The 23,053-nt window shown below is 38.1% G+C and overlaps 1 protein-coding gene across 17 annotated transcripts in view; it reads left to right on the top strand.

The window, feature by feature from the left end:
• The window catches only part of SLC38A9 (solute carrier family 38 member 9), a 114,033-nt gene extending 92,525 nt beyond the window's left edge, over positions 1–21,508 (top strand). For 3 of the 17 annotated variants that reach the window (XM_029215925.1, XM_029215927.1, XM_029215928.1), the window contains 3 exons: positions 721–869; positions 4,794–4,883; positions 6,088–6,895. In XM_029215925.1, the coding sequence (XP_029071758.1) occupies positions 721–869; positions 4,794–4,883; positions 6,088–6,253 (405 nt within the window). In that variant the 3' untranslated portion in view covers positions 6,254–6,895. Of the gene's footprint in view, positions 1–720; positions 6,896–16,574; positions 17,287–19,570; positions 21,417–21,462 lie in introns of those variants that run through there. The other 14 variants (XR_003792579.1, XR_003792575.1, XR_003792577.1 and 11 more) reach the window with 14 other exon arrangements.
• The last annotated feature ends 1,545 nt before the right edge of the window (positions 21,509–23,053 follow it).

Genomic DNA, 23,053 nt, shown 5'->3' with positions numbered 1-23,053 from the left:
CACAAGTTCTTTGGCAGCCAAATGTTTGCTGAAAATTCCCCTGATGTGAACAATCCCATATAAAGCCCACTCCCTTGGGAATAAGAATATCTGTGGTATTTGTATTTGCAAGGAAAAAAAAATCTGAGTGATTAGCTTTTTTTTTCTTAGATGCCTAACGAAAATGGAGAAAAGAATCATGAAAGGAAGGAGAAATAAATTCTTTTCTATTTATTGATAGACTGTACATAATAATGATAGTAGGTGATAGATACACTCTCACCTTATTCTATAATCTTACTTTGAAAGTGTAACAGTGTTTCAGAGGAGGAAAAGCAAGAGAACTATTAAGGATGAAGTAGCATTGAATTAGCTATTTAAATTTATTCAAACAAATTTATGCTTGAACCTTATAGAGCAGTACTTCTCAGACTGTCAGTGGTGGACAAGGTCTTCTTTGTTGTTGTTGTTTCAATATCAAATCATTTGCAGACTGATACTTTCGTAAAATGCCACATTTTAATTCTAATGTCAAATGTCTTTAAGTTTCCAAACACTTACTTTCAATTTCTGTACTTAGCTCATTGAAGAATCATAGTTAACAAACAGTTTGTGGATGGACGCCCGTCCACAAACCACAATTTGAGTGGCACCCATGTTCAAACAAAGCGAAAAAATTCCATTTTATATATTTGTATATACTGAATTTGATTTGTAACATTATTATCTTTCTTGGATTAGAATTTTTTAGACAACTTCCCTAGCAGTGACATCCTGTCCTTCATTGCAAGGATATTCCTGCTGTTCCAGATGATGACTGTATATCCACTCCTAGGCTACTTGGCTCGTGTCCAGCTGTTGGGCCATATCTTCGGTGACGTTTATCCTAGGTAAGGGCTCTTCTCTTGACCAGCAAGATGTGCCAAGCAACAAATGACTGTGCAAACAGGTCAGTTTAAAATGTGACTGATCCTTTTGCTATAAAAATTTGCCTAATGAACAATGAAAAACTTGCCTAACACCAAGGATAGATCATTCGTGTTCTTGTCCCAGAAGAGCTTTAAAAATAGAAGCCTCTCCCTTGTCCAGAATGATTTAAAGTTAATTCCTTCCAGTGAATTTATGTTAGCTCTGATACCAGTTACATTTATCTTATGATTTAGTCACTATTAATCTACTCTTTGCCAAGAAGTTAATAGTATGTAGGGACCTGTATGGCTAATAAGAAGCAACTCTTTTAATTATTGGTTATTGATATTTACTTGTATATTTAACATTCATGCATTTTTACATAAATGATCATTGTTTAGGATTGAAGGTGAGATACATAACAAGTTTAAATTCTTATTTGCTTCTGTAACTATTGCTGTAATTTTTAATCTCTTATTGGTAATGGAGGAGTTGTGAGTCCTTTTGAAAATCTGTTCAAAGCTAGTCACCCTCATCCAAGAGAAGTTTCCATATACTGCTTCAGGTTTCCCTGAAACTTCCTTGTGGACCCCTGGTTAACTCCTACTCTTAATTAAGTTTTATTATAGATTCATTCTAGTAAAAAGTACCTAGTCCTGACCTATTTTATTGGGAATAAATGATCTTAAATGAAGAAAACTTTTGGATAAAATTTGAAAAAAATTACATTTACGGTAACCAGCTAAACAAGTGGTCTTAACCAGTTTATTTGAAGTGAACTAATGCAGTCTTTCCCCTCATTTAATAAATAATTAGTTATAAATGTGTAGGTTTAAAAACAAAAAAGCTTTTAAAAGCAGAAATCGAGAGTTACCAGGCTTCTAGCATTGACAATAGCAGCAGCTACAGTTCTCCTATTGGATTTCAGTAAATATTATTCCTATTGTGTTTATACACCCTGCTAGATTTACATTCACCAAAGTAAAATAAATACGGAGAAGTAATAGATGAAAAAAATTCTAGGTAAATGCCTTATTCCTGTTTTCTGCCATTATTTTGCATAATGTTGGCTGTTAGAATGTTTTTTCTTCTTGTAAAAAGTCTGGAATTCCCTTTTGTGTTCACATTACATTTCTTCCCCTGCCACCAAGAAGACATTATCATTTATCCTACAGTTACAAGTACTCTACAGACTGCATACTTTGGAGCATACTTTTTGATTTCAGGACCCCTTTACACTTTTAAGGTTTATTTGAGGACCCCCAGGAACTTTAGCTTATGTGGGTTATATCCATCAATATTTAACATATGAAAAATTAGAACAGAATTTTTTAAATGTTTATTAATTTACTTAAAAAGCAATAATAAAACCATTACTTGTTAACATAAATAACATTTTTGAAAAATAATGATTTCCAAAAAAAACTTTCCTTTTACCTTTCAAAACTGATTAATGACATTAAAACTGATTTAATGGGGGCTTCCCTGGTGGCGCAGTGGTTGAGAGTCCTCCTGCCGATGCAGGGGACACGGGTTCGTGCCCTGGTCCGGGAAGATCCCACATGCCGCGGAGCAGCTGGGCCCGTGAGCCATGGCCGCTGAGCCTGCGCATCCGGAGCCTGTGCTCCACAACGGGAGAGGCCACAACGGTGAGAGGCCCATGTACCGCAAAAAAAAAAAAAAGAAAAACTGATTTAATGTCTGATTTGCTAGTAGATCATTGGATTCTCCTAGCTTCTTCTGCATTCATTCTGTTGTAATGTGTAATTTTTGTTTAAATATATGAAGAAAATACACCCTCCCAGTTGGAACAAGGAGTACTTTTAATAGCCTTTTAAGATCATTGTGGATATTCTTCTTTGATACTATGCCAAACCTTGACAAGTGGTAGTTTTTTAAAAGTTAGTTGAATCTGAAACTCAGTTATATTAAAATCCATTGGTCTGTCTTACACTTTGGATCTTTTACCCATGCATAATTTTATAACATCAGGGTTAATCCTTTGGAAAATATTGGTTCAGTGAGTTCTGTAGATCTTCCAAATGTTGACACACTTCATTATGCACATTTCAAAACCCACATTCATTAATATCAAAAGTCTTTAGATATTTATTGGAAAACTGTCGAGCTCTCATGGTGGCAAATACAAGCTCTCCAAAATTCTAGTTTTTGCTCGAAAGCTCAAATGTTATCATTGGCAACACAAACTACCAGTTGCTTTCCTTGAAATGATAAGATCATGTCTGTCAAATACCCAAGTCTGAAGAACCATAGTTTATCTGCCTTTCAAGTAAAAATAGCAGTCTTTGGATAAAACGGCAGGGTTGTCCCCCAGCTCAGTTGCACAAGTACTTTTCCTCAAGACAACCTTTTTACTTCAGTATGCAGCAGATGTGCTTTATTATATACTTGCTATTTGATCATACAGAATATTAAAAAGATGTATGTTCAAAGTATGAGATTTAATAAAACATAATTTTTACTCCTTTATCAAGGACAATTTTTAATAAAACTTTTTTGGTTTTTTTGAGAGTGTTTGGCAGTGAAGAATACAGTATAGAATACAGACAAGTGAAGCTGCCTCTATCCATGCTAAGGGGGCAGCAGTTTACCCACCAATGCTTTTGCAAAGCAAGTAATGTTTTGTCTGATTGGAAAATAATTTTTACCTCAGGGCTTCCTGAAAGGGAATTGGGAACTTCCCTGGGGTTCGTGGTTACACTTTGAGAACCAATACTTTGGAAAATAAACAAAGTTGATTCGTTTTACAATATAGAAATAACAAAGGCCCAACCAATGTCTCTCTCAAAGCTCTGAAGCAATTTTAAGGTTGGAGTTTCTGGATAAATAGTAAGATCTGGAAGCCTGAATATCTTTGTAATTCATCAAGATGGATGACTAACCACTTATTTGTGTAAATACTTTTCCTTATTTTTAATTCTTTCTGTAATCTTTACCTAGGATTAATTAACCTCTGATAACTTGGGCTCAAAATGTTGCTTTGATGTGTAAATTTGGCTTTTAAGGATCATTTTTGGGGGAAATGGAGTTATTTCTTGAGCATCGTATTCCATCTACATTATGTTTATTTGTGTCCAGAATTGATTCCCAAACCTTGAATTGTTAACATCTAGTTCAAGTTATTTAGCAGATATTCTATTCATGGTAAATACTGAATAGCTTTAAATGACTAAATCTGAAAAATAAAAACCTGCCCATTTTGCCTTACCCCTTAATAAAATTTATTTTTCTAATTATAAAAGTAAACACTTTACAAAGAAATATTGTAAAACATACAAAATTTGTTAAATATAGAAACAAAGATTACCCTAAATCCCAAATTATAACACAGTCACTACACCCTTTTTAGTGTATTTCCTTCTGATATTTTTTCAAGTGTTTTGAGATTTTCTTGTGTAGTAAAAATCTAACTAACTTTTCCTCAAGTTGCCTAGATGGATTTTTACCATCTAGGTAACAGTGATTACTTACTTTTAATGTTTTTTAATATATTCCATCAAGTAAATTGTTACCCTGCCATATATCTAGGATGCTTCTGTCTTTTCACAAATACCTTTATGTTAATAGCTTTTTCAATTATTTTCTTATGATTTTCCACCCAAATGGAATTATGTATCAAAGAATGTGAACCTTGATACACACTACCAGTTTGCTCCTACAAAATTTAACCTATTTATATAATCGCAAAAAAAGGGCCAGTATCACTGTCCCATCACCAGTATTGAGTACTATTGTTGCCTTCTATTTATGCTGTAATTTTATTGTCAAGTTTAAGACATTCTCATTTTAAGGATGATAATAATGAATTTTATTCTCATATTAATTGTTATAATTTGCCTGTTTTTATATTTTTTCTTCCTCCAAACTCTCTTCTCAACTTGTAGCATTTTCCACGTGTTGATTCTTAATCTAGTTATTGTGGGAGCTGGCGTGCTCATGGCCTGTTTCTACCCAAACATAGGAGGAATCATAAGGTACTGCCTGTAAGGGAACTTTGCCCCTTCATATATTGGTCTTTATTTTTATGCTTTTCCTGTTGTTGTTGTTGTTGTAGTTGTTGTTTTGATACAATTGTATAAAATTCCTGTGAGTATTTAAAACTGGTAACATTCAAATGTAGTTCCCTGGTATCAGTTAAGGTGCTCATTATCTTCCATTTCTGCTTATTCCTGACTCTAGAAGCCCCATTATCCCTTAGCTTTATGTACCTTTCCCTTCTCTTTTTTTCTTTTTCTCATAATTTTCTACTGTATTCCTTTTTCTTTATCCAAAATAAAGTTGTTTTTAATATATAATATATAACTTCTTGGGGTACCTCAAATGTCCCTAATATGTCAAGGCTATGTCCTAACTTTCTTAATCCATTTCTACTCAAGATCATATTTCAGTGTCGATTGTAGTCATAAAGTAAGAGTTTAGATCCCAGATGGCTCTTTCCTTAATATCTTTTCTCCAAATACATTGTGATAGGTTGAGTAGATTGGGAATATATTTGTGACCTCAGATAATCACGGAAAACTGAAATTTCGAATGATCTGATTTCCTTGACCTGTAGAAAGCAGGACTGAGTCACTTTTTGGAAGACCCTTACCTAAGAAAGTAGCAATAAACAAAAGGGGAGACTTTTAGCCTGATGCTTATTGAATATAATGGATTTACAAGTTCCCATTAACCTGTTTTCAAGAAAACTAAGTATAGGGAAGGAGAGAAGAAAGTATAGGTTCCTCTGTCATGTGTTTAGGTATTTTTGTTACTATCTTTGATAATTATGCTGAATGCCAAGGAGGCACTCTCAGTCTTAAGCAGATGCTAGCAGTCCTTCAACAACTCAGAATTTATAATTAGTTTATAAAAGATCAAAGGTATGAAGCCTATCTCCAGATGTTTCTGAGGAAGTAGCCATAATCACTGAGATACAGAGGAACTAGGGAGATTTGAGAGATGAATAAAAAACTCTTTGTCAAGCAGATGCTGTAAAGATGAACAGGAAATAATATTTTATATTAACTTAGCAAGTAAAATAAGTTTTCAACTCAAATGCTTTATGTCAACAAATGAATCAAAAACAATTTTATTGTAATATCAGACTGAGGAGGATTTAAATTGTACTATATTTACCATAATTGTAAATCAGAAAAACACAGGATGAATATTAACCCAAAAGCTTTTATTTTGCAGATATTCAGGAGCAGCATGTGGCCTGGCCTTTGTATTCATATATCCATCTCTCATCTATATAATTTCCCTCTACCAAGAAGAGCGTCTAACATGGCCTAAGTTAATCTCTCACATTTTCATCATTATTTTGGGCCTGGCTAACCTAATTGTTCAGTTTTTTATGTGAAATAGTCAACTGTCTTCTCCAGATCTTTCATGGTGTTTTGAACTCTGACAACAGTTCCACATAAACTCACTTGTAAATGCTGTTGTTGCTGTAATTATTAATGTTTTCCTAAGGTAATTTGAAACCAAGGGAAATAGTGGTCCATTAATAAGTAATTCGTGTTAGAATGGGGAAAAGGGCAGTAAGAGTGGTCTTAATCTCTTTACCATTTTCATATTCACTCATCTCTTCATTCTCACTGTCTTTTCTGAGTAGAAATGTATGCCCCTAGGAAAAATCATGCTGGGTTTTGCTTTTAGAGATGTAGGGTGGGTGGGTTTATTCTGGCTACCATAATGATTCTCAGAGTGTCAGAGCAACTATGTTGCCAGATCCCATTTCTGTTTTATGTTTCAGTTATTCACTTTTATTTTATTACTTGCTATATCATTTCTGCAGTTTGCCCAAACCTTTACTGTTTTAGACAGTAAACCAAATACCTCATTTTAAAAAAGAAGTGTCCATGACATCAGTGTTAGTAGAGTGAATTCTTACGTGAGCCCTTAATCTCTGTTTTAAAAAAGAAAGAAGGAAAAAAAAAAAGCAATGTCAGAACAGGCCCTATGGTCATGAAACTTATGTAAAATAAAGGAACTAGGAGAGAATTTGTTGCTATCTGACTCCTCTTTTGTTTCTAATCCAGTTCCAGTTCCCCAAGCCACATTTTGCATAGGAACAAGAATTGTCCTCATAGACCCAGGGGGCTCTTTGGCTTTTTGGACCTCTGAGGATTGCATAGGATGTGATGACAGGACCAGTGGGGAAGAATATAGGAAGCATGGAAGAGAGGGATATATGAGGCGTTAAGGGAATAGAGAGGGGCCAGAAAGAGTGAGGCCTTCTTAAAAGTGTATTCTCTGCTGAGGGTGAAAGTGATTTCTTCAACACAGGAAAGGATTACTTCTGCTCAAAGTATGACCTCCAGAAGGAGACCCCCTCAACATACTTCTGTAACTGTCAGGGTAGAGGTTAAATCCCCAAAAGAAAAACTACTTGGATCTGAGAAAAGGATTAGGGAATCTGAATTCTTTGATTAACACTCTCCTCTTTTTCTTTCAAACTAAAAGCTAAACCAAAATCTAAATCCATGTCTTTCATGTAATATAGCCTCCATGTTCAGCTGGAAAAGTTAGATTTTTCTAATTTTATGGTAACATTAAACAGTGTATTGTGTTAATACACATCCCAAGATAATGTGTAGATTTGTGTGATTTTCCTTCCTTTGAGAAAGACAGGTGAAATGGTTTTTTAAACCTGGTAAAGAGCCCCAGATTCAAGACCAGCCACTCTTCTTTTTAGCAGAGCTTTCTATCTAGTCCATAGACCCATACCTATACTGATGAACTATATTGCCTAAAGCTCTTTTTCAAAAAGTCTCATTATGAAAATTCTCAAGCATACACAAAAGTAGAAAAAAATAATATGATAAATCCCCCCATACCCATCCCCTACATTTAGTAATTATAAGACTTTGCCACATTGCTCACCTATCCCCCTTTTTTTCTTTTCCACTGAAACATTTTAAAGTCAATCTTCAAGTTATGTCATTTCATCTCTACAAACCTTAATATGCACTTGAACTTAGTTACGTTTATTGAGGGAGACAGTCTCTGAAGTTGTTTGTTGTTGTTGTTAGCAGAAACTGCTGGTAGAAATTAGGTAATTAGAAAATTCTGCGTTATGTGTCTGGATCCCGGTGTTAACCTCTCTTAGAACAGGAATATAAGGCGTGGAGAAAATGTGTCTCTGTGCCTTTATGACTTGAGGGTTTTGTTCAGTTAGAGACATAGGAATCAAAAGCCAGACCTTGAGAGATCTTCCAGGCTTAATCCTTGTTTATCTCTAGTTGCCTCCCTTGTCTTTAAAAACTTCAGAGACAAAGTTGCATTGCCTTTTTTCAATGATATACTTGAATGTTTTAACACATAGAAAAGTGATTTGATATATTTTTGTGCATTTAATAATCAAAGTGAATATGAAAATGAATGCATTATTGATTAAACTGAAAAGCAACGTGATATTTGCTTTTTTTTTTTTTTTTGCGTTACGCGGGCCTCTCACTGTTGTGGCCTCTCCCGTTGCGGAGCGCAGGCTCAGCGGCCATGGCTCACGGGCCTAGCCGCTCCGCGGCATGTGGGATCCTCCCGGACCGGGGCACGAACCCGTGCCCCCTGCATTGGCAGGTGGACTCCCAGCCACTGCACCACCAGGGAAGCCCGATATTTGCTTTTTGTTTTCTTTAAGAGACTTGCTGATTTAGAATTTCCAAAATCCTATGTTAGACTTATGCTGAATGACTTTGCCTCCTTAGGTTTTTCTTCACAAAACCAGCTCCTTTGGCCTATTAATTAGCTTGGTCGGAAAACTCTTTGTGTACGTGTGTCCTCGCTCACATATTAGAATGATGAGATGAGATCTCATTCTGATCATATTACAATTAATTTTAGACTTTCTCTGCTGTCATCTCTTGGAATTTTCTAATTAAATTTCTTTCACTTTTTGCTCTGATGTGGTTAATCTTAGTTTCTTTGAATTTAGCTTATTTAACACATAACTGAGGACGTTATAAAATTTAAAATAGCTTGTTTAGAGAGCTCTTCCTTGGAAAGGCTCTGGATGAATATGTGGTATGCTAATACCGTGCCAGAAAGGACAAAGAAATATGCTTTGACATTTGACACCTATGGATGATCATCCAAAATCAGTTTCATCATCACACCCAAAAAATGTATTGGAATAAAGAATAAATTTACCCACAAAAAGGGGCTGTATTAGAGGGAAATATTCACTTCATTTACGCTAAATATATTTTGCAAATACAATACAGCCACTAAATGTAGAAGCAGAAGAGTTTTTGGTTTCTACTCGGAGTTCATTAGGAGAATTTTTTTATCTGTATTTTGACTTACTCATTTCCATAAATAATTGAATAACTACTATCAGGGAGGGGGAAATTTCCCCCCATCCCTCTTGAGTTCTTTTGGCTGGTCTAATAATTAAATTGACCCAAGACATATTAACGGGAGAAAGAAGTAAAACAAAACAATTTAATTTGCATGTGTAGAATTCTCAGAGAAATGGGACCCCCGAAGTGACCAAAGCAAGTTGTCCATATATCATTTTTAGACAAAGAAAGATTTATGAAGATTTAAGTTATGCTAGGGAGCAAACTGATGAAGAAGTAACAACATTTGTTTATAGTGTAGCTTTTTAAGCCTTGAGTTCCCTAACTCGGGTGATAAGGACGCTTTGTAGCCTCCTGGTATAGGGAGGATACCTTCACCTGGGAGATTTATTTCTTGATTTCATGGGGAAGGGGGAAGTCAGAGTGTTTTTTATATCTTTTGTTTCCACCAGCTGTTTCTCAAGTAACTTTAATTCAAAATAATCAGTATGCCACTGTGACATATCTTGGGACAGCCTGTCCTGAGCCCCAGCACTGCCATGCTTGGTACTTTGGAGAAGGCAAATATGTATAAGACATCACTCATATCCTAAAGGAACTTGTGGTCTAGTAAACTACGCCTACAGGTAACTATAATGCAAGGCACTTTCAGACAAAGAGAAACAGATCCCTTCCAGTCGGGCTCCTCAGGGAGGGCAGGTAAACGAAGCTGAGTGGTAAAGCTGCAAGGACACATTTTCAGCCTTCTCCTAATAACTGTCCAAAATTTTAGGTGTTTGATACATTCGCCATCAAGTGGGATCTTCTAAAGTGTAATTGCTTTTACTTTGGCAAATTTTCTCTTAAGATAAGTTTTATAAGAAGTATTTAACTGCTTCTGTATACTGTTTATTGTTCTCTTTGCATTTTAACACTGCAAGATTCACTTCTGTGAATCTTGGACCGCAAAGTACAATTGGTCAATAGGGGAAATAATCAGTAACACATTGGGCAATACAAACAGAAAGATTCTATAAGATTTTCTCTCCAAAAATTTGACTTATTTATCTGTATTCAAAACGTCAAATGTTTGGGCTCATTGATTAGAGCAGAAACTATTGATGCTGCTTGTTTTCTTTACAAAGCACTGACCTGTTGCTTTTTAAAATCTGGTCATGGTGATGCGGTGGTGGTTTGTTTTCTCATCCCAATTCGAACGTCCAAAAGAAAATCCAAATCTAGCTGACACCTAAACAATAGAATGTTATATTAGTTTGTTGTCCAAAATGGAACGCGCACAAGGCAGCCTGGCTGGCCCCAGTTTCACAGTCGACTGCCGACTTCACTTCAGATTATGTAAACATGTATTGCAAAACAGCTCTGACGGGAACCTCATAACCTAAACACTGTTCTCTGAAATGTAATTTGTTGTCTTTTTATATAAAAGAAGAAATTAAATCAAAATTATTTTGAAGAAAAACGACTCTGGGATTTTGTTTAATTGAACTTTGCCAGGAAATGCCATTGCCTAGTAGCACTGACCCCAGGGTAGAAGGAGACAATCTTTTGCAGGGTCAGACTTCTCAAGTGACTCTGCATGTGTCACATGAGGTCACTCAAGTGACCGATGCATGTCTCACATGCCCTCCCTCATGTTCTAGATCCTAAAAAAAAAAAAAGGTATATGCTTTGTATGTTAACCAAAACCTAAAATGATCATCCCTTTTGGACAATAATACTGTGTGACTTCTCCCTCTAAGAGCATTTCAGAATGAATGTGGCACTTCAGATAAGTGTAGCCCAGTTTCTGGCAAAGAGCTTAGTATCATAATCTTACAGAGCCATTTAAGGCAATAGAGAGCTCTAATCTTCTGCCTGCCTTAAGTAAAATTCCTTTTTTTCCACAATGCCATTTTTTTAATATATTTCTCAACTCTTCTGCAAAGATAAAATAAGGCTGTGTCTTTTTAAAAGATTAAAAATTCCTCCATTCTCCTTATTCATCTCAGGCCATAAAGTACAGGGCTGGGATAGGGATTAGAAAGAGCACACTCTCTGCAGATTTTTCCTCCTTTGGGTCTCTCTTGATATCTCAAGTAATCCAACTGTGTTTGGTTTTAACAGACACTTAATATACACTTGTTTAATCAATCAATTAATGAGGCAGGATTCCACTTTAATGGAAAACAATAATTGCTACTTTTTAAGAGTTTTTCGTTTCTACTTGGAGTTCAGTACCCCCCCCCCAAAAAAAAAAAAAATAGGGCCATTCAGGTTCAGAATTAGTCTCTCGGCCAATTCGGCCAATATTTAAGTACTAACCGGATGCCAGACTCTGTGCTAAGCACAGAGCATCCAGTGGTGAACAAGGTGGATGTGGCCCTGACAGCATCCTTGCCCACCCTCTGAACTCAGGCAGCTGGTCATTTTCCAAGATAAAACAACTTTAATTATAATCACACAAAGTTATGTAGACATGTGGACAAAAACTGGAAGGGGCCACAGAAGAATAAATGTGGGTTACCTGTTGAAGTGATGAGACTCTAGGTGAATCATTTATGTTGTTACTTTATTATCTGCATGACAAGCTTTCTAAAAGGATGTCTGTATTAAAAGAAGGCTTGTAGAAATTTATCTAGACTCAAGCCATGAAGTAAAGGACCAACTTACAAAGAACTTTTGGGATGGGGGATAGAGGTCATTGGTTACAGGGCAGGTCCAAGTTTAGTGGGGCCTGAAGTTATATAATTTGTTCATCCCTCTTAAGGAAAAACATACAAAATTAGGAAGAACCCCATACAAGTGAGGATCCCTTGCTTTAATGTTTTTTAGCTTTAAGGTAAATCATCCACACAGCTCTGGGGACGGGACTTAGAAGACTGAAGGAGGTGTAATGAAGAAAAGTTTCAGCACTCGAATATGTCAAGCTTTGAGTGCCTCTGCTACCTTTAAGAACTGCAACTTTTACTAGATCTGAGCCTTTACTTCTCAAAGAGTCTAATTGGATTTAGCAAAATAGCATGGGATACAAATTCAGTAATGGTTAATATGGGATCACAATAGGACATTTTTCTTTTTTAGAGAGGTTTTACTTGGGAATGGGTTTTGCAGCAGGGGGGTTTCCTTTTAACTTTACAGAAATAATAGAGTTCAAAGATACTGTTTGTCAAATACCTATTCAATGAACCTTAGAGATGAGGAACATTTTAAGGGCTCTTGATGCAGAAAACAAGCCACCAAGAGCAACATTAGAATAAGGTAACATTTATTTATTCATACTTCACTTTGTCCCAGAAGGGACCAATTTTCACTACAGTAAAGTAAAATCAACTGCATAATTGTCTCCTTTTTTAGAGACTAAATTAGAACTTTATGACACTCCTTAAGGAGAGGAAACTATTCAAATAATTATACCTTTTATAATTTTATAGTTCTTTGTAGCTTATATTATAGTTCTTTATTGTAGGTAGATAAAGCATAATTCAATGCGGTAAACGTATTGATGATTGTCCTAGAATTGGAAATGCAAATATAGAGTTATCCTTCCCAGTGCTGCTAGAATTCTCTTAATGTAACATGAACCTGATTATATCCCTCCTCTGTAAAATCCTGCAGTGCCCCAATAGAAAAATGGGCAAGGGCCTTGTAACAGACAGCTCTCAGAGGAACAACTGCAAGTTAACATGAAGATTTAAAAAGTTCAGAGTCGAAATACTGATCTGTGCTAACGAATAAACCTCAAAAACATGAAATGGAGGAAGCTACATGCAAAAGACTTAACAGTTCCATTTATATGAAATGTCTAGAAAGGGCAAATTTATAGGAACAGAAAGCGAAATAGTAGTTGCCTGTGTCTGGGGGTGGGAGCAGGGACTCACTGTATATGGCCACGTGGAGGAGATTTTCTAGGGTGATAGAAATGTTCTAAAAGTGGATTGTGGTAATAGTTGCACAACTATATAATTACTAAAATCATTGAATTGTACACTTACATTGAATTTTATGAAGTGTAAATTATCCCTTGAAGCAGTTTTTTAAGAAGTTCAGCCTCAGTAGAAAAGTAATTTAAAATGCTTTCTACTTGTCGAATACTAAAAGAATAGTAACTATTATTATTATTATACACTGACAAAGGTATGGGAATGAACACTCATACACAAGTGGTTGGTGTAAAAGTGTCTGTAAACTTTCTGAAGATAATTTGACAATATGCATCAAAGCCTCAAAATGCTCATATACTTTGACTCACTTCCAGATGTATGTCCTAATTGGAAGGTGTGGATATATAAACACAAAGAGATATTTATCTCTTTACTATTTGTAATGGAAAAATTAGAAACAACCTAAATGTCCAACAATAGGAGATAAATTATAGAATACCCATCAATAGAATACTGTTTAGCTATTTAAAATGATGATGCAGGTGCCTATATGTAATAAGTGTGAAAAAGATATTCATAAATATAAGTAGAGTACAATTATGTATAGAATTTAAAATATTTGTGTATATATATGTATATATTGGAAGTTTATATAACAAATATGAATATTGGGCATCTGGGTATTAGGACTATTGGGTGTTTCTTTTCTCATTTGTTTATCTGTATTTTCTAAAGTTTTTAAATGTGTCATGTTTTATGAAAAAAAGCAATAAAAATTTTTTTTCTTAAAAAAGAAAATATCTTTCACTGACTTCTCATGACTTTAACTATAAGGATCGCTTTTGATATAACAAAATCCTTTGGACCCTCACACAATAGTACTTCTGTTTTTAGTATTTATTGATTTATAAAAATAATGACCAAAAGCTACTATAACTCCTATACCACTTATACATAGCTTTGAATATATTCTTAAAGTATCTACAAACATTTAAACAAGCGCCCCCCAGCCCCTGCACACACACACACTCACACACACACACCTTTTAGACCTATTTAGTCTACATTATAAACTTTGAAACAATTCTGTGGTCTGCAGGTTGGGAAGGACCAACCTAGAGAATAAAATAGAAATGCTTTAGCTTTTTATTTAGGCTTTTTATTACAATCTTTATACCTTTCGAACCTCACACCAGTTCATACAAAACTACTAATTCTCTCTTATTCCATCTGCTTTTTGTACATGCTGTGCCCTGAGCCTGACGTGCCCTTTTCCTTTTGTACACTTGACAAATGTTTATCTTTCAGGAGGTTGCTTGGAAATCAGCCTTAACTGCCTCCCAAATAGTTTAGGTGCCCCCTTTTCTGTGCTGTCCACTTCACACATGCTTTTAATGTAGCATTTATCACATTGTATTGTAATTACTGGCTGTGTATATTTCACCATCCAGAGGAGGAAGTTCACCTTTGTACCCACTGCCTCTAGCACATTGTCTACAATAGAAGAGGTGCCTGCAATCTTAGTTGAATGAGTGCACAGAGAAAGACCCAGTCCTTGCCCTTAAGGCACTCGTAGTCTAGTTAGGGAGACATGCCTGTCTAATATATGATTAGTCCTATAATAAAAGATGTGAATGAGCACACAGAAGACTTAGTGATTAATTTTGACTTGGTAATTAGGAATTGCTTTCCAGAATAGGGTCCATTTGAATTAAACTTATTTTGACAAGTTGCAGAAAGGAGGAATAAAAGCCTTGAGTCCCTTGTTACACTTTAGAAATTCATTTTGTAGAAAAATGGAAATGACTCACCAGCTACTCCCTGAACTTCCAGCTCTCCAGCTACCCTCAGCCCTAGCTAAGCCTGATTCCCACTGCCCCAGCTTCCCTTTCCTCTCATCTCATTGTCAAAAATCACTGACAGTAAATTTCCTTTTTAGGATGCTGAGTTGGCACTCTAATCTGGCAAAGAGTTTGCTTACCTGCTCAGATACATGTTTGGGTGGTAAGAAAAAGTGCTATGTGAGGGCATGGGAGAACTGATTTCTAATCCTGGCTTTGCCATAGAATCACTGAATAGACTAGCTTTATGACACGTTCACACTTCTTGGCCTTCAGTTTCTTCTTTGGCACAAAGGAGGTAGTTAGAATAATTATACCTTTTTTACCTAATTTATGTAATTATTTAGAAGAATATATAACACTATGTAAAAACACCTTATTAAGCTGTGATACACTGTACAAATGCTCAGTCTGGGGATTATATCATTACATTCCTGAAAACACTTCATGGAATTGGCCAGACTCCTCCTATTGAGGGGCTGTACAGCTTAAGAAGAGAAGCATGGCAGTGGGTTGGGAAAAGAAATCTTTTACAGTCACGTGAATGGTTTTCAAGTGAGTGTGGGTGATAAAACATCTGGAAATCATGGAAACACAAAATATTGATGCATTTAATTACATCATGCAAATCAGGACTATTTAGTCCTAGTTAGTCCTGGCTTTTCTGGCAAAACCATGATTATGTTATATGTATACAAATAAAAAGTAAAGGAGATATCCTACTCCTCAGCTCTTTCCTCAGTCTAAGCCCAAAGTAGGGTTACTTGAGCCCTTTACTCACTGTGGTAGTCAGGGTTCTCAGAAAAATAGAACCAATAGGAGACAGGTAGATAGATGATAGATAGATAGATAGATGGATAGATGGATGGGTGGATAGGAAGGTATCTTAAAGAATTGATTTACGTGATTGTAGAGGCTGCTAAGTCCAAAATCTGCAGGGCAGGCTGGCAGGCTAGAGACCCAGGAAAGAGCTGATGTTACAGGCAGTCTGCAGGCAGAATTCCCTCTTCCTCAGGGGATGTCAGTCTTTCTCTTAAGGCCTTCAACTGATTGGATGAGGCCCACCCACACTCTGCTTTACTCAGAGTCTATTGATTTCAGTGTTTATCTCATCTTAAAAGGAACTTCAGAGCAACATCCAGCCATGTTTGACCAAATAATCTGATACCACAGCCTAGCCAATATGACACAAAATTAACCATCATACTCACCAACTTTTAAATCACAGCAGCAGGTTGCAAAGAGTTTCCCCCTCCCTTCCTTACCAGTTTTCCAGGAATTTCTTAAGGCTGAATGTCCAATGGCGATGCTGGGTGTGCCATGTTAGGAGATAGCATGTCATATGATAGCAGGTCCAGCAGACAGCAGCTCTGAAACACTGAGAGATGAGGCCCAACTGGGACAGCTGGCAGGGACAAGCCAGTCCTGGGGCCAGGAGTGAGAGGCAGAAAGGGATCCTCTGGTCAGGCCATTGCTCAAGGCCCAGCAGCAAACAGTGCCTTCACAAAGCAGTTCTAATCCTATCCATCGGGCCCAGCACCTCCCAGGTCACAGACTGAGCCCAAAAGGCAGCGTCAGGTTAAGTTTGAATGACAAACTTAGCCTGATGCTGGTGAAACACTCAGAGGCTGTCTTTAATTACAGTTGACTTTGTTCCCTTTTTTTCACATTTACAGGTTGTTCTAAGGTTTTCTTTAATTGTGTATTATGCAAAGGCCAAGCCTAAATCATCTCCGACAGCCGTGCTGCTCTGAATCCTGATTCGAAATCTTGGTGAAGGTGTATTTTGTTGTTTCTCTAAGTCCTTCTCAAGTAGTTCTCTTGGTTCCTTTGTTTCTGATGACCTTTTGTCTAGTACCTGGAGCATATTAATGCTCTATGGTTAATCAGATTTAGACTGCTGCAGGAATTGTGTTAGTTTATCAAGTTAGCTCAAGGGGATTCTCTGCGGAAAAAAAAGCTAAGGTTTGCAGAGGTTCCAGTAGTTCTCAACCCTGACCGACTTCACTGGGCTCAATACTGTACCAAAAACAGCCAAACCTATTTCCCCAGCACTACTCAACAGTTTGGAAATTGCCAGTTGTTACTCTCTAAGTGTTTTGGTTACTGCTTTATCCTTAACACCTGTTACTTTGTCACACGGCAGATGGATGCTCAGGAAATACTTGTTGATGGAATGAACAGGATACCTGGTAGAATAATTTGTTGTAACAAATCAAACTACAAACAAAATAGAAGAAAGTATGAGTGAATGCTTCTCTTGGCTGTGTATGGATAAAAACTATCTTAAGTTTACGAGCCATGGAGGAAATCATCTGGAAAAAAAGGTGTAGATTTGATTACATAAAACTGTTAAACTCGGGGCTTCCCTGGTGGCGCAGTGGTTGAGAGTCCGCCTGCCAATGCAGGGGACACGGGTTCGTGCCCCGGTCGGGGAAGATCCCACATGCCGCGGAGCGGCTAGGCCCGTGAGCCATGGCCACTGAGCCTGCGCGTCCAGAGCCTGTGCTCCGCAACGGGGGAGGCCATGGCAGTGAGAGGCCCACGTACCGCAAAAAAAAACAAAAAAAAACCTGTTAAACTCTACAGATCAAAAAAATTATAAGCTACATTTAAAAAGAAATATCAAACTGAGAAAATATTAGCTACATATATGGCATATCAATGTGAAAGTAAATAAGGGGGAGAAATCTAAGATTCCAGTTCAAAAATGGGAAGAACATAAAAACAGACAATTCACAAAAGAGGAAGTACAAATGACTAACAGTCATAAAATAATAAAAACCATTTTCTAACAACTACTATTAAGAAAAAGAAAAAAAAAATCAGTGCTCATTACTGACTAGGGTACTCTAGTTGGGCACACTCCTTCATATTTGCTCTTGATCATCAAAGCCAGGATTTTAAAACTCAGAGCCAGGCATTGAATCAGTTTCTTTCTCTGCATTTTAGCTGTTTAGACACTACCTTAGGAGCAGTACAAAACAAAAGCCCTGGGACTTCCCTGGTGGTCCAGTGGTCAAGAATCCGCCTTCCAATGAAGGGGACTAGGGTTCAATCCCTGGTCGGGGAACTAAGATCCCACATGCCTCAGAGCAAATAAGCCCGCGCGCCACAACTACTGAGCTCTCACGCCTCAATGAGAGAGCCTGTGAGCCGCAAACTACAGAGCCCATGCGCCCTGGAGCCCGCGCGCCACAACTAGAAAAGAGAAAACCCGCGAGCCACGACTAGAGAGAAGCCCACGCACCACAACGAAGAGCCCGCCCGCCGCAACCGAAGATCCCGCATGCCTCAACGAAGATCCCATGTGCCGCAACTAAGACCCAATGCAGCCAAGAAAAACCATTTTTTTAATAAATAAATATCCCAGAGCTGTCTAAAGCTCTAGGCTTAAAAAAAAAAAAAAGCCCTCACTGCTGCTGAAATGATGGGAGAGGGGTAGGAGTACAAAGAATTGAGAACTGTAAGATTAATATTATAGTATTATTCTATTACAAGTAGGTAGGGATCAAATATATTTGATTAATTTGAGGGGTGTGATCTATATGTAGTCCACCAACACTTAATCTCAGTCATTCATACCTTCAATGAAAGAATCATCAGTGACTACAGAAAATTATGAAATCAGTTATATATATATATGAATTTTTTTTTTTTTTTTTTTTTGCGGTACGCGGGCCTCTCACTGTTGTGGCCTCTCCCGCTGCGGAGCACAGGCTCCGGACGCACAGGCTCAGCGGCCATGGCTCATGGGCCCAGCCGCTCCGCGGCATGTGGGATCCTCCCGGACCGGGGCACGAACCCGTGTCCCCTGCATCGGCAGGCGGACTCCCAACAACTGCACCACCAGGGAAGCCCCCAGTTATATTATTGATACTGCTTTTTATTGGGTATTGGTTTCTCAAAGCTCCAGAGAGAATGATGGAATATAGCATCAACTTTGTTATGTATAGCTATGTCAGACAAATAATTTCTTCTTTCAAAATTCTTTCTCTCTTTCAAAAAACTATCAGTTTATTCTAATTAAAATTTAATAGTTTTTATCATTAACACAGGCCTCAAAACTGAGAAAAATTACAAATCATGTGAATTTCAGAATCTTTTTTTTTTTTTTGCTTGCTAATCACAAACCACAATGTGAATTTCTACAAGAGCAGGGTGCCATGTCACAAAAGATCAGTCTGGCTTCAGAGTCTGTTCTTATTTTTCCTGTGTGGAGAACAGATGTTTTTTGTTGAATCGGGACCATAATTTGCATCTGGTAGGACAATGGCCCGTATTTTCTTCTCCTGTCCACACGTGGAAGCTACACTGACAACAGCAAGAGCTGCTCAGAGATAGATGCAAAATTTGGCTCAGTCAGTGCAAAATTCAGCCTGATTTTTAAAAGTAAATAATCCAGTTAACATCTAGTGAAGAGCAAACCAGCTAGTGGATTTGGAAGTTTCCTTCAGAATTTCATGAAATTTTCCTTTGAAATTTCCAGCCCAGAGTATGAAGTAATTCCAGACTCTAATGAGCTTCAGAGGCCTCTCTGCCTGTAAATAAGAACCAAAATAATTGTCTATATTGGTTCCAGGACCTTCTTAGGCAGTAGATAATTTATTGTTTGTTATGCCCTATGTCCTGGTTTTCCCTCAGTGATTGATGTATTCTCTTCTTTTTTCAGATGGATTTTCTAATATTCACCTTTCTTCAAAATGATCCTGAAAGATGAGTCAGAAGTCCCATAACTGCTTTCCATAGGGGGAAGCTGGGGCCCAGAAAGGTTAAGCAAATTCCCTACCAGGGCATCAGAGGAACTCTAGGTTCTCAAGTGGTTATGGAAATCTAGTCAAAATGGAATGAAACTTCTGCTTCCTTAGGTTATCTTTCCTGTTTGTTTAAAATTAGATCCTTTCTATTTTATCAGTTCCTAGGAGATTGTTGTTGACACATGTAAATTTGGAGTCCCCTCTAATTGGAACCAGTTTTCTCCAGGACGCCCCAGTCATTGGTTATGAGACCTCTCCTCCTCATATAAACATAGCCCTCAGGACCTGCCTGGTGGTCCGGTGGGTAAGACTCCAAGCTCCCAATGCAGGGGGCCTGGGTTCGATCCCTGGTTGGGGAACTAGATCTCAGCATGCATGCTGCAACTAAGACCTGGCACAGCCTAAATAAATAAGTAAATAAATATTAAAAAGAAAAGAAACCTAGCCTTTTAAAAATAATAAAAATAAAAAAATACAGCCCTCTTCTGGCCAAGCAGGCCATTGCTGATCAATGTCACCAATATTACCCAGAGGATGTAGAGTGACCCGTTTAATTGCTGGCCCTGGAGTGTATTGTCTATGAAACCCATGTATTCAGGGGTTTTTCACTTAGTAAAGCTGTTTGAACATATTTACTCTCAGAGTTTTATTATTTACTTTTAGATTCCAAGATATTTTGATCATCTGAATTGAGAAAGAAAGATTTAACCTTGAGAAAGGAGAAAAAGTAGAGAGGGAGTTACGGGTTTTGTGAATTTTAGATTTTCCCAGGGAAAAAGTTGAAAAGGGGACAATTCTATTTTTAGGCGCACAAAATTCTTGAGCCATGTGATGTACTTCCGTTTTCATAGAGTGAAGTTAGAAGGACTCTAAGAGATTTTTTTTGTCCAACCTCTCCACCTTACAGATGAAGAAATTGAATTCAAGTAAGTTTTGACATGTCTTAGAGCTATTTCCCTGTCACTGTGTATATATTTACCTTATTTTTTTTAAAAAAAGCTGTGTAACATTCTATAAGGATGCATCTTAATTTATTTAGCCGTATTTCTTTGAGGAATATTTTGGTTATTTCCAATTTTTTTCCACTATTATAAACAATGCTGCAGTGAATAACCTTGTACAGGTGTCTTAGTATTTACTTAGTATTGTTACAGGATAGATAACCAGAAACAAAGTAAAAATTTTAATAGGAATAGTCCTCTTAGTTAATTGTACCCATGGCTGCACATCCTTGCCAACACTGGATATTATCAAACTTTTAAGTTGTTTTCTTTTTTTTTTCTTATTTTGGTCACGCCCCGAGGCTTGCAGGATCTCAGTTCCCTGACCAGGGATTGAACCCGGGCCATGGCAGTGAAAGCGCTGAATCCTAACCACCGGACGACCAGGGAACTCCCCGAATTTAGATTTTTAAAATAATTTTGATCTTTTACATTTAGCTCATTGATCTATCTGAAATGTGATTTCCTGTGTTATGTGAGATGGGGGTCTAACTTCCTCATTTTGTCAATATTGAGTATGAGAGGAGGAGCAGAGCACTAGGTGTGGGAAGAGAAAGGAAGGCAGCTAAAGGCAGCCACCAGGTTATACAATCCACTCAACAAAATAAAAGCCCTCAGCTTACCAGACCTGACCCCTGTGGATACCTTAGAAGGCCAGTTAGGGACCACGTAGAACGGTTGCATCATGTTTGCATTTGGGGGTTTAACTGTACAGGCTTTTAAGCTTCTGAGGGCCCAGATACTAGCAACTTTAGGACATTTTAAGAGACTTTTTTTTTTTTTTTTTTTTTTTTTGCGGTACGCAGGCCTCTCACTGTTGTGGCCTCTCCTGTTGCGGAGCACAGGCTCCGGATGCGCAGGCTCGGTGTCCGGACGCGCAGGCTCAGTGTCCGGACGCGCAGACTCAGTGTCCGGACGCGCAGGCTCAGCGGCCATGGCTCACGGGCCCAGCTGCTCTGCGGCACGTGGGATCCTCCCGGACCGGGGCACGAACCCGCGTCCCCCGCATTGGCAGGCGGACTCCCAACCACTGTGCCACCAGGTAAGCCATTAAGAGACTTTTAAATGTAATTTTGTCTACCATGTCAACAGTAAAACCTGAACTGTCCGTCTATCCTCCACCCAGCCCCCACTCGAGATGTAGCTAGAGCATGCTGCCTTCTGAGGGTTCCATTGCATGCCTCATCCACACACAACCTCCAAGGATCTTATGAAAATGTTCCTTCCAGTAGCATATGTACACACATAGTACATTCCTGAAAGGAGTTTGAAGTTTTTCAGTGATTTTTTTTGGTACCCCTTATGTATATGTACCCAGCTGCCCTAATCCATAACACACTCTTTCTCTCCATGCTTCAAAATTCTTCTCAACACAGTGCTCTAGCAGCCACCACCAATTGATCAGTGTTGACCCACAGGTGGAATCAGTTTGCCATCTCTAGTCTAGGTCATTGTTAGTAAAAGTCCCGTGGTATTAGTGGAAGACTTTTGTCTTGAGTGTACGCATTTTATCACCATGATGTGCAGCAGTGGTCTCACCCACAGATTCGAGACAAGGGTTATTGGAGGTTGTCTGGCCACCCATGGAAAAATAGGATGTGGCTCTTTGGGGAAGAAGGCCCTTCCTTTTTCCTTTAAGGGCTGAGGTGAGTCATAATTCTTCCTGCTTTATCTATCAAAGGGCAGGGTCTGTGATATGATTTCATATCAGGAGTTCAGAGGTTGCCGAAGTGGGGATAGCAGATTCCTTTGGTGCCCTACCCACGTTCTGTAGCACTCCCTGCTACGATTAAAGCACTTGGCTTCTGTGACTCTTCCTGAAGACTTTTGCTCTGGTTGCAGAAGCTCACGTGGCTTGTGCACAGGGCAAGTGGCAAGTGCTGGGCAATCCATGCCCTCAGGAGCAGCATTCAACCAGTAACAGGTGGGAATTATGGTACAACACTCCAAGGGGTACTCTGCAGTTTCCAAGGAGTCTCCCAGCTGCCCCAGTGGCAATGGGCTTGTGAATGCTTCCTCTCTATGAACTGCCTTTCCCTACCTGTCTCACATCCCCATTCCTCTACCGAGATCCCCTTCCAAATAACCTACTTGCACTCCAATCCTTTTTTCAGAATCTGCCTCTGAGAGAACCCAAACTAAGACAGGAGGGGACATCACCTTTATAGTGGGGGATGACATATCTTTTTGAGCACTGATACTAGCTAACAAAGCATTTTAAGGAGCTATCTATAAGTAATAATGAATTGTAATTCTTCACTCGGTAGAGAGATGCAAAGATTCTTCTGTTTTTGTAGAAACAAGGGAACTATAAAAGATAGGGTAGGGAACCCCTATTGTACCTGACACCATCTAGCTGAAACATTGGGGTGCTGGGCTTGCTAAGAAAATCTCCAC

This window comes from Monodon monoceros, unplaced genomic scaffold (genome assembly GCF_005190385.1).
Source record: "Monodon monoceros isolate NGI ecotype Baffin Bay Population unplaced genomic scaffold, NGI_Narwhal_1 Super_Scaffold_12, whole genome shotgun sequence".
In the NCBI taxonomy this organism is placed as follows: Eukaryota; Metazoa; Chordata; class Mammalia; order Artiodactyla; family Monodontidae; genus Monodon; species Monodon monoceros.
This window is presented reverse-complemented; position numbering and strand designations above follow the sequence as displayed.